The sequence below is a fragment of the Dipodomys ordii genome, unplaced genomic scaffold (genome assembly GCF_000151885.1).
Source record: "Dipodomys ordii isolate 6190 unplaced genomic scaffold, Dord_2.0 Scaffold93, whole genome shotgun sequence".
In the NCBI taxonomy this organism is placed as follows: domain Eukaryota; kingdom Metazoa; phylum Chordata; class Mammalia; order Rodentia; family Heteromyidae; genus Dipodomys; species Dipodomys ordii.
The window spans coordinates 2913984-2932652 of NW_012267309.1; the positions used below are offsets into that span (position 1 = coordinate 2913984).

The window sequence follows — 18669 nt, forward strand, 5'->3', positions numbered from 1 at the left end:
GGGAAACTGATATGCAGATTGCCATGCAGTCTAAATATTACTGCCCAAGCCTTAGGAAGTACAGGTCTGTGTGACTTTCAGTATCTATTTAAACTGACCAATATGTAGAAGGTGTAACTGTGTAGCTGCCATCAGATAAAATGGTAATTTTGAGATTTTGTTTAAAAGTTTCTGAAGAAGTTAATGCGTCTGAATATGGATGGAAATAATTTGGTACAGATTCCTTCAGAATTACCATCGACATTAGAAGAACTTAAAATCAATGAGAACAATCTTCAGGCTATTGATGAAGAAAGTTTATCAGGTATTTAATATTTTTTTCATGACAGTTTTTCTTAAAACTTTTCTTCTCTTGTCCTATAGAAATTGATTTATGATATTACCAAATAAATAGAAAAAATTGGGTCATTTTTCCATTTAAGTTGATAAACATTTTAACTTTTCACTGTCAGACTTAATTATAAAGAAATTTTAACAGCTGGGTGCCAGTGGCTAATGCTTGTAATCCTAGCTACTTGTGAGGCTAAGAACAGAAGGACTGTATGTACCTGGGCAGAAAAGTTAGCAAGACCTTCTCAACCAATAGCTGGGGCGAAGTGACATGTGTTTGTCATCACAAAATACATGGGAAGATAGTATTAGGAGAATCATGGTGCCAGGTTAGGGCAGAAAAATTTGACTTTGTTTCCATGATAGGAACCTGGACAGGAGCCTTGTGCTTGTGATCTTACCAACAACAGGAAGACTTAAAGTGGGTAGATTGCCACTTGAGTGTGTACTGGTGTAGATAGTATGGTTTACTGATATCATGCTAGCCTAACAAGTTTAAGGCCTTCAGTTCAAACCATACAGTACTGCATAAAAAAAGAAAAACAAAAGATATAAGCATGTACGGCACTGGGTCCTGCTATTAACACATTCAATAAGATTGTATGTGCAGTGCTATGGTACCACCTCAACGTGCGTTCCTTATGGATATATTTTGGCGAGGGGTGTTTAAACCTGCAGTAACTAGTTCCTCTTGTGCTTGTTTCTGGACAGTGCTGGGTAGCTGAAGTTATACCACATTTTCATTAATTCGAGTTGATATTTTTGATTAGATTGTGAGCTTCTTTAGGGTAAAACCACCTATTTTACTTTTTCATCTTACAGACCACATAGCACTGCTGTGTATAGTATTGGTACTTTCTCTTAACTTGATTTGTCTATCATGTAAATGTCGATAACCAAGCATTTAAAGAGGGAAAAATTAAATTATTTCTTTAATTCCCAAAACTTTTATAACCACAAAACTTTTCTGGTTATGAAAAAAGAACAGTAATTAAGAATGACCAGTTCCTGAGGATTACATAGTTATGGAAATACTCTATTTCCAGATGGATTTCAGGGCACACATGAAAAACATTAATAAACACAAATTTTGATGGGCTTTGTCATATGGAAAAAATTGGAAAATTTACTGCTCTCTTAAACACACTGAAAACATAAAATTTAGAATAAGTGTACTGATGGGCTGTATGAACTATTATATATGGGTTTACATTTCTAACTCTACTATCAGAATGATACCTTATAGATCATAATCTAAGTTTTGTTTGTTTTTCAGACAAGGTCTTTCTATATAGCCCAGCCTGCAGACTGGCCTTGGGTTGGGTTCTGAATCCTGCAGCTACACTAGCCCCTTGAGTAGTGATGTTCTCTTGGCCGCAGCAGCTGCTGGGCGCCCTTGGCTCCCATGAGTCTTGCTGTGGATGGTATGGTCAGGCTCTCTGGCAGTGGGCCAGTGAGCTAAACATTGTCCCTCTAGGTGCCATGATGCAGCCCTCTTGTATGGAGTCCCTGGCTTGACCATCAGTGGCTGCTGCTCTCTAACATTCCTCCCTGTAGCTTCTGCTTATGATAGTCACAGAGAAGTTGGGAAGAAGGCAGTACAGTGAGAAAAAAAAAAAAACCTACCAGAAATACATGAGGACACAAGATAACTCTGCTGTGGGGATTGCAGGCAGGTCATCTGTAAACCAGTTGTGAATCAAGGGCATGAGAGCAAGTAAATTGTGGGAGATGCTTGAGAGGTGAATATGTACTAAAGAAAGAGGGAAGGCTTACCACTGATGGAGAAGATCGAAAGCTAGAGAAGAACACTGGAAAAACAGACTTGCTTCAGAAAATTTGTTTTGATGGTACTGGCATTTGAACTCAGAGACTTATGCTAGCTATTTAGGCCCTTTACCGTTTGAGCCATAGCTTTAGCCACTATTCAATAGACATATTTTTGTCAGGCCTAATGACCAAAACAACCAAGTCATGACCACTGTGGCCACTCTAGCCCAACAGGGACACTGACAAATTACCTTGTCCACAACTAGTCATGGTACCTCTCCCACAAAGTTTTCTCTTACTTCTATTAACTGTTCATGAATCTTCTTTCAACATCAACTTAAATCTAATTTACCAGAAACTATCTTCCTCTAGTTTTCTCCCCACTCTCCTCAAAACATCAAAGGAATCATGGTTTAGCTCTATGTTTCTCTTTCAGGTCATGTGATGACCATTAGTCTTCTTACACTATCTTCCTTTAGTGGAAAACTTCTACATTTTAAATTTCATCTCTGTACACAGAAATGCTAAATTCTCACTACTTTTAATTTTAGGGAAAAAATGAGGAAATAAAACCACTTATCCACTTTCCTGGCTGGCCTCCCTCTTTCCTGTCATCCAACCCTTTGACCCTAAGTACCATCCTAATCTTTTACAATGTGGCTTTATCATTCCATCCCATGTACTGCTTCTTGGCAGAGAGAGAATGAGAGCCAATCTGCATCCAGGATACAAAGTCCTTCCCCAGGGCATTTCTCTTACCCCACTAGGATGAGGTCTATTCCCAGCACACCCAAAGGCAGTTTACCTTCTGCTTCAGCCTGAAAATTTCTCCCATTTTAACTTAAATCTTCCTACTCTTTTATTTTTGGGGGGGTCTGGTCGTGGGGCCTGAACTCTGGGCCTGGGCGCTCTCCCTCAGCTCTTCAGCTCAAGGCTACCGCTCTACCACTTGAGCCACAGTGCCACTTCCAGCTTTTTTTTTTCTTTGTGCTTATGGTGCTGAGGAATCGAACCCAGGGCCTCATGCATGCAAGGCAAGCGCTCTACCACTGAGCCACCTTCCCAGCCCCAAATCTTCCTACTCTTAAGAGATGTCTACTTTTATCCAACTCAGAGCTCGTTAATCTTCTAACATGGATTGTATCTTTACTCCTGATATCCATCTTTGGGTTAAGTAGGATTGAGTTGTACAGGGTATTTGGGGCAATGTCTATAACAGAAGTTGGACAGGCAAACATCCTTGGTTCTGGGAATCTTGGCTACGCCCTGACCACTGACTCAGAGGCCCCTGGGTATGACATCGTTGAGTGGTGCATGCTCTAGCTCAAAACTAACTTCCAGTTGACCTAGATGATATTACTCCTGAGGCCAGTGCAGGAAAAAACAAAAAACTTGTTTGTATTAAAGCCTTTCTTAGTAGATAAATCTGAATGTGTGGAGAATATTTGATCATCGTTCTTTCAAATACTCCCATTTGAAACAACAGCAGCAACATAAAAAAATACCTATGTGGTTGCACTCTATGCCCCAAAATGAATCAATTTGGAATTTACTGCTTTGCTTTATTTCTAACTCCCTTATTCAAAGGCTGAAAGTTTGCCAGTGAAAGTAATCCTTTATGTTTTGGAAAAAGGAATAAATTCCAACCTATTATGTATGACACTGCCAGTCTTACCTACAGGTCTTTGAAAATCCTTCCAATGACTTCCTATAATCTTCTTTACTTGCCTACTTATATTCCAAATTCCTTCTTGGCTAGAGTGGCCTCTAGGAATACCCCTGACTTCTGAGTACCTTTTCCTATCCCTCTCTTGCTTCTTTTATACACATTTGCATAACCCAATTCTTTTTTTTTTCTTTTTCGGTCATGAGGCTTGAACTCTGGGCCTGAGCACTGTCCCTCAGCTCTTCAGCTCAAGGCGAGTGCTCTACCACTTGAGCCACAGCACCATACCTGGTTTTCTGGAGATAAGAGTTTCATGGCCTTTCCTGCCCAGGCTGATTTTGAACCCCAATCCTCAGATCTCAGCCTCCTGAGCTAGGATTACAGGTGTGAGCCACCAGCACCCAGATACAACTCAATTCTTGAATGGTTTCTTATTTGGACTATGCAATTTTTTTGAATTGCTCATCTGTGATGTGCAAAGTACTTAGAAAAGAGGTCTATGGGGGTGGGAAATGCAGATAAAGTAACTATTATCTCCACATATACTAAATTTTCACATGTAGGCTATAAACCTGCATGCTTGGCTAGGGGCATAGCTCAAGTGGAAAAGCATCTACCTAGGAAATATGAGGCCCTGAGTTCAAACTGTAGTACTACCAAAACAAAAACCAAAATGGTATGACTCTTCTTTCTGGTTGATACAAGAGACTGAACTCATGGACTTGCTCATATTAGGCAAGCGTTCTATAACTAAGCCCCACTACCAGCCAAACCCCATGTTTTCCAATGATTCTAATATTTTGATAATTTTGTGTTTTTAGACTTAAATCAATTGGTCACCTTAGAATTGGAAGGAAACAATCTCAGTGAAACCAATGTCAATCCTTTAGCTTTCAAACCCTTGAAGAACTTATCCTATCTACGCCTGGGAAGAAATAATTTTAGAATTATACCACAGGGTCTTCCTGATTCTATTGAGGTACCAGTATCTTTCTACTGTTTTAAATGTACCACATTTTTAACATAATAACAAATAAACATATCTTAAAAGATTTTTGTTACAAATATACATTTATTAAATTGCTAAAGTTTCTGTGCAGTATTCAGAATTTACTGTAAATCTGAGCTTTAGATGCCCTTAATAAGATGATAAATGGTACTACTGACAGTTCCTTTTGGGAAGAATGGGGAAGAGGAAGTGAGAGTTTGAACAGAAATCACAACTTTCAAAAGGTACCTCTAAGACAATTTAAACTGTCCCAAATAGAATCATGAGGTACAATCTAGACTAAGCTCAAACTGTTAAAAACAACAACCTGACTACACTCAAGTTCCAGGTAAAACCTCATACGCTCTAACTGAATCCTATTATATAGATCCAAGTGTTGTATCAACAAGGCCTTGGCCTTGTTTTGTACCTTACAAATTTTGGCCAGTTCTATCGAGACTGCCTTTTGATTACCTCCAGGACCAAAGTCCCTTCCTTCTTTCAGCTGTTATAGAGTCAACCTAAGAGTTCTCTGGAGTGTGAGCTTCTTGCTTCAAGGAGTATTCAAGCATCAACATTCCTCATTTCCTCTACTATAAACACTGAAGTTAGAGAGTCTAAAAATACGAACAGAGCCAGCTGGAACCCCAGTTTCCTTATCGGAGCTTGTTTCTACCACGCTATGTAATTAATCCAGCAGAAGCTGGGATGGAACCTCCTCTAGTGCAGTGATCCGGAACAGTTATCTGTTGTGATCTCATGCTGTTGTCATGGCTACCACTCTCCTTGTTCCTGTTTCCAGACTAAGAGTTATATAACAGTGGAATTTATCACTATTTGGCTTTATATCAGAACCACCTAAGTTCTTAATGCATACAATCTCTTGGACCTATCCTGAATATGCCAACTTAGATTTTTTGGAGAGCCAGAGTCAGAAATTTAAAAAACAATTAAAATTTTATGTAGATTATCTATGCAACTGGTTAAAATACAATAATTTGGATAATACAAAAGATGAATGTGCCTCTCTATGTCTGAACCTCTCAAAACTTCCATCCTGGCTTCTTTCTCTCCAAAGGGACGTACTCCATCAACCTGGGAAGTATAGGCAAACAGTATGCAAACATATGAACTATAAATCCAAGGTTTCTGCTTCACGCCAGCCTCACCTAACTCATGTCTCAAGACTCACATCATTCTTTCCTACAGCTGCAGAATTTTCAACTAAAGGATTGGTATACCAGGATTTATTTAACTTGTCCCCTACTGGGATCATTAGGTTGGAAATTAGACTTTAAAAAGCTCATGAAGTGACTAAAAAAATCACTAATCTAACTCACTCCTTGAGTATATGTGAAGATAAAGCAAAGATAGCTGAATTTCTGTTTTCTAATAAATATTTCTAGCAAATAATAAATTAAGTGGCAAAGAAGAAACATGATAGAAACGGAAAGTTACACTGAAGAATTCTACTCCTATGTTTTAGGGAATACAAGGAAAAATTTTATTTAGATCCTTTATTAACAAAAATTCATAATGCTAACTGAATTTAATTTGAAGGCAGCCAGCTATTCAAATCTTATTGGTAGTTCTAGTAAACTTAATTCAGATCCTAAATTAAAGCTCTTAACATAATTATCTTTAAGTTAAATTAATCGTAATATATATATAAGAGTAAAAACAGCAGCCTAAAAATTTATAGATCTCTTAGAATGCTGGGAAGCTGGCCTGGAGGTATGGGTCAGCTAGGATGAGCCCCTGCTGTAATAGCCCTGGAGGCTTGGTCAGGCATTACAGTCCTTTCAGGCCCTTCACTAGAGGGCCTTCTTACTTCCCAAGATTTTTAAGTCTAAAAGGGAGAGTTACATGAATAAATTTTACAAGCTAGAAAGATTTATATAAATATATGGTGATACTATATCTTGTAACAATTCTGGCTAAAAATGAAACATATTAACTCCATAATCAGTATGACAGTACTTTTTATTTTATTAGACATAAAATTTGAAACTCAAAAAGTATGAATTCACTTTAAAAAGCAGTAAAAGACTGATAATATTCTACTCATATGTATTTTCAAATATTCTACATTAAAATTTAGTCTCTGAAACTGAATATATTACTGAGAACAAAAGGAAGAAAAATAATAGTATTTTCTCTCTATAGGAATTATACCTAGAAAATAATAAAATTGAAGAAATAACTGAAATTTGTTTCAATCATACCAAAAAGATAAATGTGATTGTACTACGTTACAATAAGATAGAAGAAAGTAGGATTGCTCCTTTAGCCTGGATAAATCAAGAGTAAGTATAAGTGACGATTTAACTTTCTTAGCATCCTTTCTCAAAACTGTGTTACTTTGTGAAGTTTCCAAACTGCTCATTATGTAACAGGATTTAGGATCACTACTACCTAATGGACACCCTGCCAATGTGCGCCAAGTGTTAAGCTAGCAAGATCTGAGATCTGACTGTAACTCAACTGATGGTCCAGCTCTGCCTACCTCACAAGCTGTCAACAGGCTTAACTAGAGTAATCCCCTGCACACAATGAAGAAGAAATGGGTTATCCTTTTTCCTAATCCTTATTAGGTAGAAGCACCAGGCTCCAAAGACTAGGCTTGTCCTCCAGTCCCACTCCACCTTCTTTTGTCCAAAATACATTAAAGAAGCTGCCTTGCTTCCGTAAAGGGGAGAGGTGAGGCTTGGGAATCAGAGGTGTGGTCTGGCAGCAAGTCCAACAGATGAGCCACAGGTCCTGAGTAAAGCACATCTTGGGATACGGGTTGTTAGAAGTATGATAGAGAGAGATGAAAGAAGTCTGAAGAGCCAACTGGAGGATTGTGGAGGCCCCTGTGAGGGTAAGAGTGTTTATCAGGTGAAAAGGGATAAGCAGATGCTCCAGAAGACTCAGGGGAAGTTCCTAAAAGAAAAGAGAGTTCACCACATTCCCCAGACCTTCCAGCACATTAATACTTCTAGATCACTGTCTCATTCCAAGTCCCAGGTGTGTCAGATCATCAAAACAAATGTGGAATGAAAATGCAGAGGAAAAGAAAACAAAATTAGCAAAAACCAAAAATTCCTTTACTCCCCACTTTACCCCAAGGATCTGAGATTTCTTCCCTGGACCCTGCTGTGCCCCTTTGTTGGATCTAGAGCTGGGAGGCAGGATGGATGTAAGAACATGAGCTTTGGAGCCAGATAGACCCAAGCTGGCAATAAATAAGTTTCTATTTAGAATCATCATTGCAAACTGGTACTTATAGAAATATAGACCAGCTGGCCTTATTAAGATTTAGAGCTGAGCTGAGTGCTGGTGGCTCATGCCTGTAATCTTAGCTACTCAAGAGGCTGAGATCTGAGGATCACAGTTCTAAGCCAGCCCAGGCAAGAAAGTCCATGAGAATCTTATCTCCACTATACCACTAGAAAACTGGAAGTGGCGCTGTGACTCAAATGGTAGAGTACTAGCCTTGAGCTGAAGGACTCAGGGACAGTGCCCAGGCCCAGAGTTCAAGCCCCCGATCAAAAAAAAAAAAAAAAAAGAAAGAAAAAAAAGAAAAGATTTAGAGCTTCTAGTGTTGTTTTCCTGAGGTCCCTACCCTGTTAACTTTTTCTTTGTTACAGAAACCTAGAATCCATTGACCTCTCCTACAACAAGCTATACCATGTCCCCTCCTACCTACCCAAGTCATTGCTGCACCTTGTACTCGTGGGGAACCAGATTGAACGGATCCCTGGCTATGTATTTGGCCATATGGAGCCAGGCCTAGAATACTTGTACCTGTCATTCAACAGACTTTCTGATGATGGTGTGGACCGAGTCTCATTCTACGGGGCCTATCATTCTCTGAGAGAGTTATTTCTGGATCACAATGATTTAAAATCTATACCACCTGGGATACAAGAAATGAAAGCACTACATTTTCTGAGGCTGAACAACAATAGGATTCGGTAAAATTTGGCTCTTTCAATAATGAATTTAAGTTGTGTTTGATTAAAAGTATGATTAAACAATGATGGCATGAACTCCAGGATTTAAGAAAAAAAGGACATGCTGGGTGCTAGTGGCTCACACCTGTAATCCTGAGGAGGCTAAGATCTGAGGATCACGGTTCAAAGCCAGCCCGGGCAAAAAATTCCCCACAAGACTCTTAGCTCCAATGAACCACTCAAAAACTAGACATGGTGCTGTAGCTCAAAGTGGTAGAGCAGTAGCCTTGAGTACAAAGAGGCTCAGGGACAGTGCCCAGGCCCTGAGTTCAAGCCCCACAACTGACAGAAAAAGAAAAAAAGCCACTAAGGAGTTGAGATTAAGTATTAATAACTTTAATAAGTATTAATAATTGCTGAGTGGGGTACATAAAAATTCAGGAACTTGGAGACAGGTTCAAATAATACTGCACATTGTTAACAGACTAAGTACTACTTTCACCTACATAAGTAATTTTAAATAAACTCATCTGCAGATCAGATGACTATTCTTTTTTTTTTTTTTTTTTGGGTCCAGTCGTGGGGCCTGAACTCGGGGCCTGGTGCTGTCCCTCAGCTCTTCAGCTCAAGGCTAGCACTCTACCACTGAGCCAACTTCCCAGCCCTTCTATCTAGATTTTTTTTTTTTTGGTTGGCCGTGGGGTTTGAACTCTGGGCCTGGGTGCTGTCCCTCAGCTCTTCAGCGCAAGGCGAGCATTCTACCACTTGAGCTACAGCGCTACTTCCGGTTTTCTGGTGGTTTATTGGAGATAGGAGTCTCACGGTCTCTCCTGCCTGGGCTGTCTTTGAACCGCGATCCTCAGATCTCAGCCTCCTGAGTAGCTAGGATTACAGGCGTGAGCCACCAGCCACCGACCTCTATCTAGATTTTTATGGAAGCAAAATTTTGAATATATTGAATTACTATTATCATTTGAGCGGGGCATATTTTTATGTATATGTTTGTTCTGTTCTTCCTACACAGCATGAATTACTGGAAGATTAACCTGAGGCACTTTATAAGTGCAATTTAAACCTTCAGCTAGCTCACAAACAGCTTGTTTGTTTAGATAGGTGTCTTAGCATTTTCCCAGGGGCTAGCCTCAAACCAGTCTTCCTGATCTCTCCTGAGCAGATAGGATTACAGACACAAACCATCATACTTGGTCTTTCTGGTTTTCAAATCACAAGGTTTTCCCCATTTGCAGGTTGTAACCATGTGCTTGAGTGCATTTATAGTTTCTATTTTCACATTTACATCTTTGATATTGGAATTTGTTCTAGCATTGTTCATGCTGAGCTACACCAGGGGAAGCCAGAACAAAATGTTCTTTATAATTGGTCTGACTTTCGCTGTTAGCTGATTATTTCCTGAAATCCTTTAAAAACTTTTAGGTTATGGTTTAAGACCAAGGATATAAGAAGACTATTCAATTATTTTAACAGTAAAAGCATATTTTAAAACGTATTTAGCCAAGTACCAGTGGCTCATGCCTGCAATCCTAGCTACTCAGGAGGCTGAAATCTGATCATCAATGTTTGAAGTTGATCCTGGCAGCAAAGCCTGTGAAACTCTTATCTCCAATTAACTGGAAGTGGAGCTGTGTTTCAAATGCTATAGAGTTCCCAGCCTTGAGCACATAGTACCCAGGCACTGAATTCAAGTCCCAGTACCAGAACCAAAAACAAAATAAAACAAAAAGTGAAAAGTAAACTGAACTCTTAAATCTTAAAAAGTAACTTCTTTCTTGGATCATTAGTGACTTTCATGTCTATTTTTCTTCAGGCATATTCTTCCAGAACAAATTTGCAATATTGAAGAGGATGAGGATTCAACTCTGGAACATCTTCATCTTGAAAACAATTATATCAAAACTAGAGAAATATCATCCTATGCATTTTTATGTATAAGATCATATTCAAGTATTGTTCTTAGACCACAAAACATCAAGTAATACAAAATTTTCTTTTGCCATTTATAAATTTTGCTCATATATTTTAGTAGCATGTCACTAATAAGAGACATAATAGGGCTTGGAATGTGTGGTAGAGTGCTGGCCTAGCATGCATGAAGCCCTTGGTTCGATTCCTCAGTCAGTATCATATACACAGAAAAAGCTGGAAGTGGTGCTATGGCTCAAGTGGTAGAGTGCTAGCCTTCAGCAAAAGAAGCTCAGGGATAGTGCCCAGGCCCTGAGTTCAAGCCGCAGGAGTGGTGAGAGAGAGAGAGAGGAAAGAAAAAGAAGAGAGAGAGGAGAACGAGGAGAGAGGGGAGGGAGAGGGAGACACAGAGGGAGAAGGAGACAGAGAGGGAGAAAGAGAGAGAGAGGGAGAGAATCTTCATTTTATCCTCAATGTTATGGTGCAAGTCAAGTTGCTTTGCAGTGTTAATCCACAGATGAATAAATGAAAATTCACAGAAAAGGTGTAGTCTTTTAGGAGTTTCAGTGAAGGTGTAAAATCCCCCATTTCCCATTATTATCCTGAGACAGACCAGAAGAAATTTGAACAAAACAAATTCAACCTTACTCTTGCTATTAGCTGATTTAAAAATTTTTATATGTGATGATAGGAAGACCAAAGGACTTTCTGACAGGAAAAAGACCAGGTAGAATTTACTGCGCTGTTATAGTTTATTATTTTCTACAAAACCTTGTATTGTAATTACTGTTATAAATATGCCACCATATTGAGTTAGCTTTAGTTCCTTCTCTAAACTACATATGGGGAGTTAAATCAGTATTATAATGTTAACTTGTTAGTTTAAATCACAGCACTGTGAGCTATGTACATTGTTAACATTAAGTGAAACTAGCAGGAGATACAAAAATTCTGTACTATTTTTGAAACTTCTAGAAGTTCAATCTTTTAATGTTAAAAAAATATTTTAAGCTGGGCATAATGCCTGCCTCATCCTCTAATTCTAGCTTGTAAGATAATCCACAAATGAATAAATGAAAATTCACAAAAAAAGGTGCAGTCTACTTGGGAAGATGAGATTGAGAGGATCCATGTTTGAGGCTAAACCCAAACTTGTGCTAGCAGTACATTCTAGGATTAAGCAAAATTGGTTCCCTTGAATCGATAGATTTAGATAGAGGTCTGAGCTGGGCCCAGAGGCAGAATAAGTTGAGGAGACAACACAAAGTAAGCATGACTTAAGTGTGTTCTGACCACTGGAGGAATAAGAAGGGAAGGCTTGCTATACAAGGAAGAGACTAGCTTCATTAGATGCAAAGTACAGTATGCCATTAGAATGCTCTGAGAAGAGAATATATCATAAAAACAATGATGTAAGGACATGAAAGCCATTCACTATAAAAATCCAGAAAGAGAGCCGCCGCCAGTGGCTCACACCTGTAAGCCTAGCTACTTAGGAGGCTGAGATATGAGGATCACGGTTCAAAGCCAGCCTGGGCAGAAAAGTCCGTGAGACTCTTATCTCCAATAAACCACTAGAAAACTGGAAGTGGTGCTGTGGCTTAAGCGGTAGAGTGCTCGCCTTGAGCTGAAGAGCGCAGGGATAGTGCCCAAGCCCAGAGTTCAAGCCCCACAACAGACCAAAAAAAAAAAAATCCAGAAAGAGTAGTATCTAAGTGGGAACTCATATAGTGTGGATGAAAAGGAGACACCAAAAGGAATTTAGTGAGTAGTCATCTGAACAGATAAGATATACAAAGATGTGACCAGTGAGTGCAACTTCTCTAGTTTACATGAGGCTGCTAATAAGTTGATCAGAAGAGCTAGTGCTAAGTTGGGGTGCTAGTGGCTCACACCTGAGGACTGTGGTTTGAAGCTACCCCAGGCATGAAAGCCTGTAAGACTCTTATCTCCAATTAACTACCAAAAAAGCTGGAAATAGAGCTCAAGTGGTGGAGCACTATCCTTGAGCAATAATGCTCAGGCACAGCACCTAGGCCCTGAGTTCAAACCCCAGGACTGTTACCAAAAATAAAAAAAATAAAGGTAGTGTTGAACTACCTTTCTTACCTGGTTAGAAAACAGATGACAGAAAAATAGGAGGACACAGGCTTGGAAACAATCACACAGGGTGAGGACATGTGCCTGCAGGGGTTTGTGAATAAAAGGGCACTGACCATCATTTCAAAAGGGCAAAGCTAAAGTCACCATAGCCTCTGACTTCCCAGAACCAGCACCTAGTCATAGGAGGAACTGCACCTAGAGTCTACATCCTCAAAAGCCTTCTAGGCATTTGATGTCGGTGCCACCACTCCAGGACAGTCTGAGTTTATAGATTTAACTGGATACCTGCTATTACTACTTTGTTGCATATGTCGCTTTTGCACAATAACTGGGTAGAGATGAGTGTTTTTTCTCAAGAAAAGATCATAAAAATTTGGAGAAACCGGAATTCCTTTCTTGGACCCTTGCATTCTATGTAAAATAAGTGCTAAACTGGCTGCTGAATAAAGAGTTTGTCCCTTTGGTCCACAATGCAAACTATGCTCATCTGTTGTTCAAAACTAATATGAACTAATAAAAAGCCAGGAATGAATTTGCAAATTTTAAGGGTTTTCAAAAGAAAAATAAGAAACCTAATGGAAAAAGATTTACACAGGTCATAAAATTAGAAATAATTTCTCTGACGGACATTGGAAACCAAAGAGTTTATGTTTTAAACAATTAAGTCATGCTTTGACAACTGGTAGTACTTAGTAATCAATCTGGTTGTTCTGTATAATAGCAACATTGACTCTATCCTTCCAAGGCCATCATTTAAATATACCATGAATTACTATGTCCCAAAATTCTATGTTATTGGAATACTCAAATTCTGCTGTTTAAGTGAAATGGCAAAGGATGGGATAAAACCCTGTATGAAATCAACTCCACTCCTCCTCTTAATTAGAGAAAGAATGGAAAGTTTCCTCATGGAAGTATTTACAAAATAGGAAATAAAAAAACTACTTTTTCTTCTTAGTTGAATACCAACTCAGCTCATTCATCAATTCAAAATTCAAAATATTGAAAGTGCTCATTACCAGAAGTTCACAGCCAGTTCTTTTTTGTTGTTGTTATAGCCAGTTCTAACACCAGAAGATTGCCAGGGACCCTTGAATCTCAAATGTTTGTGAAATGTAGAGATTCATGTCTTGTAGTTTAAAATAAAAATGATTAGCCAGGCACCGGTGGCTCATGCCTGTAATCCTCGCTACCCAGAAGGTTGAGAACTGAGGATCAATGTTCAAAGCCAGCCTGGGCAGGAACATCTGTGAGACTGTTATCTCTAATTAATAACCAGAAAACCAGAAGTGGCACTGTGGCTCAAGTGCTAGAGCGCTTACCTTGAGCTGAAGAGCTGAGGGACAGCACCCAGGTCCCAAGTTCAAGACCCATGACCGATCAAAAAAAAAAAAAGATTAGCATGACTCTGAATTGGAATTGGTATTGGCAAGGAAGGGTCCTTCACAAATATTGTGGGCTCTGAGTTCCAGTTACCTCATGCACAAAATTGGAAAACATGTATTGTCTATGGGTGATGGAAGACGAAATGAGGTAGTGCTGAGAAAGTGCCAGGCATAGGACAGATACTAAATGAATGGCTATCAGTGTCTGCATTCAGAAAACTAGCACTCAGGGAGGTTAAGATTTCAGGCCTTTTAAGTTGGTGGTAATACTTAAGGCTCCTTAGACTGGTATGAAGCATAGTGGAGAAAGGAGTGGTCCAGTTCCACCAGGACCTGCTCTGTAGAGGGCCATAGAGTTAAAAGCCTTAGGCTTTGCAACCGGCACAGATACAATAGAGACCCTGTGGCCATGCTAGTGGCTTAGTGAACCATGACCCTCCAGAGGAGAAGATGGATTACAACAAAACTCAAGTCTGATCAACCACATTTCTAAAGGTGTCAGGATGCATGTTCATGTCCATGGCAAAACAAAATGAAACCTCTGTGCAGATCAGCCCTGCGTAGGATCCAGGATGAGTGAGCCCAGTGGGTAAGAAAGCTGGAAGAGTCTAAACTACTTCTCATTATAGGTTAAAAAATACTAATGATAGGAAATAAAATTGTTTGACCGGTAAGTTATGACTTACTGTGATTACCTGTAATACCTAAAAAGGGGAAAAACAGTATATTACTTAAAACAGCTAGCCAAAGTGGAAAAACATTTGATCAATAAGCCTGTCCAGTGCATGGATTTCTGAGTGTCTCCAACAGGCCAGTCTGCACTGACTAGTCTAGGCCTTCCTAACCTTGGATACAGCATCAAACTTTGTGTACAGGATTCCCCGAGCAAGTTTGTCCCCTCCCTCCCTCCCTCCCTCCCTTCCTTCCTTCCTTTTGCTTGAACTCAGGGCCTGGCACTGTCCCAGGGCTTCTTTTGCTCAAGGCTAGCACTCTACCACTTGAGCCACAGAGTCACTTCCGGCTTTCTCTGTTTACGTAGTACTAAGGAATCAAACCCAGGGCTTTATGCATGCTAAGCAAGCACTCTACCACTAAGCCACATTCTCAGCCCAGTTTGTCCCTTTTCTATTTCATTTTCAGGCTTTATGCTTATCAACTCCACTTGAGTCTAACCCAACAGAAGCACAGGCATTTGTAAAAGATTTATACTACAAACTGTGTAGGTCTGTGTAATGCATGTTTCATTCTACATGTTTTTTGTTTTGTTTTTGTTAGTTGTGGGGCCTGAATTCTGGGCCTGGGCGCTGTCTCTTGGCTCTTCAGCTCAAGGTTAGAGCTCTACCACTTGAGCCATAGCACCACTTCCAGCTTTTTCTGCTAATCTGGTGCTGTGGAATCAAACCCAGGGCCTCATGCACGCAAGGCAAGCGCTCTACCACTGAGACACTTTCCCAGCCCTATGATTCTACATGTTTTAAGGAAAACTTTTGCATATTACTCACATGCCTTTGCTTCCATATGCTGTACAGAAACATTTACAATGGTAAGCACTGCTGGAATTGAATCTGTCACATGCTGTTACTCTGTTAGTAAGTAGATCTTGGAGAATCTATTCTTTTTTGTGAAATTATGTTTCCTTTGTGCATGTAAATGGATAAAAATCAAAACTTATGCACTAGGTTATTTTTTCCTTTGCATAAAATGTGAAGAATGTGAACTCCACACCAGGGAAAGCATGATTGTATTAAAAATAACATGTGATTACACTGAGTATTAGTTTGGAAAAGGAAAGGAATACCTCATGTTATTAAAATGTTCTGGTTTGTTTCTAAGTAACAGAATCCTTGTGGTCAAGTAAACTTACATTAAACTATCAGCTGATACAAGCAAATCTTTTTTACTGGGGATCTGCTAAAGATTTGTTTGTTTTACAAAATTAGAAATTATATTCATAGGTACCAAATTGATATATGAACCATTTTGAAGGCTAATGCCACTAGATTACAACACTCAGAAAGAAAATAAAAATTATATATTTTAGGGCAGTAGCTCTTAACTGTTTGAAAGATAGATCCCTTTGGCAATATGACAAAATTTACAATGGACCCTTCACTGAAGAAAAGGATACATATAAAACACTTCATGTAGCCAGGCGCCAGTGGCTTACGCCTATAATCCTAGCTACTCAGGAGGCTGAGATCTGAGGATCGTGGTTCAGAGCCAGACCAGGCAAAAAAGTACGTGAGACTCTTTTTTTTGGGGGGGTGCCCCGGTTGTGGGGTCTGAACTCTGGGCCTGGGCGCTATCCCTCAGCTCTTCAGCTCAAGGCTAGCACTCTACCACTTGAGCCACAGCACCACTTCCGGCTTTTTTTTCTTCTGCTTATGTGGTGCTGATGAATCGAACTCAAGGCCTCAAGCATGCAAGGCAAGCACTCTACCACTGAGCCACCTTCCCAGCCCTCCATGAGACTCTTTTCTCCAATTAACCACCAGAAAACCGGAAATGGCCCTGTGGCTCAGTAGATAGAGCTCTAACCTTGAGCTGATGAGCTGAGGGATAGCACCCAGGCCCAAAGTTCAAGACCCACAACTGACCAAAAACAACAAACAAAACAAAACAAACACTTCATGTATGTAGAGATTTGTAAAAAAAAAAAAGACACACACACACAAAAAAAATTTCTAAAATTCCTGCAGGGATTTGTATGCCCAAGTTAAGAATCCCTGTCTAGGCAACATATGAATTAACATAAATTTTGCCAAAAATATTTTAGTAATAAAAGGATAAATTAAAAAGCTAAAATTAAGACTGTCCTCATATTTGCTTCATTTTTAATGTATTTATTACCCCGTTTATTTAGTAATATTTCAAGGCTACAGAAAACTTTCAGTAGTAATGTAATGTACACCTCTATATCTCACTCCTCTACTCCCAATTAATGCTTTGTACATTTCTTTCATCTTTCTCACCTTCCATATCCACAACTATCCATCCATCTTATCCATCCATCCATCTATATATGATATCTGTACTACATTTATATCTGTATCTATTGATCCATCTGTATCCTTCCATCCACAACAATATCCATCCATCATCCATGGGGGATATTTCTGGGCCATTTGAATTTATATTGTAGACAACAATTAGTGCAACACTTCATATGGATAACCTAAGAACTAAGGCTTTTTTTTGGAGGGGGAGGAGGGTCAGTCATGAGGCCTGAACTCTGGGCCTGGGCGCTGTCCCTCAGCTCTTCAGCTCAAGGTTAGCATTCTACCACTTGAGTCACAGTGCCACTTCCGGCTTTTTCTGCTTATGCAGTGCTGAGGAATTGAACTCAGGGCTTCATGCATGCAAGGCAAACACTCTACCACTGGGCCACCTTCCCAGCCCCGAAGGCATTTTAAAAAAAAATCTTGAGATAATTATCACTTTGATTTTACCAAAATCCAAGAAATCTAACATTGATTCAGAATAATACACTATCCATATTCAGACCTCAGATGTCCCAATAATGTCTTGTGAGGTTCAAAACCTAATCAGGCTTCACAGATCTGTTACTGGCCATTTCTCCAAAGAGCACTCATTACTTTCAGTAGGAAAAAAGTTATTTAGAAACACAGGTCTGGAAACTACATGTACTCATTGTTCTCAGACCCTCTCAGTGGAAAAAGGCTGAGAACTTTACTTAAAACAAAACCATTACTAGTACTGACTTCTCAACACAAATTGACTTTTGAGAGATTCTTAACATTTGACATATAAATTATATGTCTACACTTAAATTGCATAAGTCCTTTATTATATACAAATTCAACTAAATCCATACAACATGACCATCTGGGGCAATAATTCAGTTTTCACAGTCACGTAAGATGACAAGTGAACTCAACTCTGTGACCTAGCAGCAATGAGTCCATGAGCTGCCAATGCTGCAGAGGAGGGAGATGGCCCTCCATCTTCAGACAATTTGCTGTGTAGGATTTAAGGCCAAGTAGTGTTAGGAAGAGAAATTATAAATCTGGACTGTGAAATAAAATTTCCTGGTAGTTGATGTGGACAAAGCATGAGCAGAAAAGGGAAAGCACACATTCCCCTAAAAGGAGGAACCTGAGCTCCAGACAACTGTTTCCATGTAAAAGTAGGTACCATGCATAGGCAAAACTTGATTTCTCAAGAAGATAAAATCTTCTACTTTTTAGACATGGAATAAAACACATATATACATGACTCCCAGAGATTATGAGTGTTCATGGAAGATCTTTAAAAGGTAATTAACTCGGGGGCTGGGAAGGTGGCTCAGTGGTAGAGTGCTTGCCTTGCATGCATGAGGTCCTGGGTTTGATTCCTCAGCACCACATAAGCAGAAAATGCTGAAAGTGGCGATGTGGCTCAAGTGGTAGAGTTCTAACTTTGAGCTGAAGAGCTGAGGGACAGCACCTAGGCCCAGAGTTCAGGCCCTATGACCGGCCAAAAAAAAAAAGGTAATTAACTCAGTTGAATATATAATTTGTAGCATATTCTGACAATACTACATAGTAATGAAAATGAAACATTATATTT

At 39.5% G+C, this 18669-nt stretch overlaps 3 protein-coding genes across 6 annotated transcripts in view; 2 read left to right on the plus strand and 1 right to left on the minus strand.

Annotated features, from left to right (window-relative positions):
* The window catches only part of Ecm2 (extracellular matrix protein 2, female organ and adipocyte specific), a 31226-nt gene extending 20517 nt beyond the window's left edge, over nucleotides 1–10709 (plus strand). For 2 of the 4 annotated variants that reach the window (XM_013026404.1, XM_013026405.1), the window contains 5 exons: nucleotides 169–304; nucleotides 4588–4745; nucleotides 6921–7060; nucleotides 8387–8713; nucleotides 10518–10709. In XM_013026404.1, coding sequence (XP_012881858.1) covers nucleotides 169–304; nucleotides 4588–4745; nucleotides 6921–7060; nucleotides 8387–8713; nucleotides 10518–10686 — 930 coding nt within the window. In that variant the 3' untranslated portion in view covers nucleotides 10687–10709. Of the gene's footprint in view, nucleotides 1–168; nucleotides 305–4587; nucleotides 4746–6920; nucleotides 7061–8386; nucleotides 8714–9712; nucleotides 9751–10517 lie in introns of all 4 variants that reach the window. The other 2 variants (XM_013026406.1, XM_013026407.1) reach the window with 2 other exon arrangements.
* Nucleotides 1–18669, minus strand: part of Cenpp (centromere protein P) — a 183444-nt gene that overhangs the window by 54197 nt on the left and 110578 nt on the right. The gene's annotated exons all lie outside the window — the stretch shown is intronic.
* Nucleotides 18341–18669, plus strand: part of Aspn (asporin) — a 30330-nt gene continuing 30001 nt past the window's right edge. The window contains exon 1 of the mRNA XM_013026409.1: nucleotides 18341–18376. The gene's annotated coding sequence lies outside the window, so the exon portion shown is untranslated. The remainder of the gene's footprint in view (nucleotides 18377–18669) is intronic.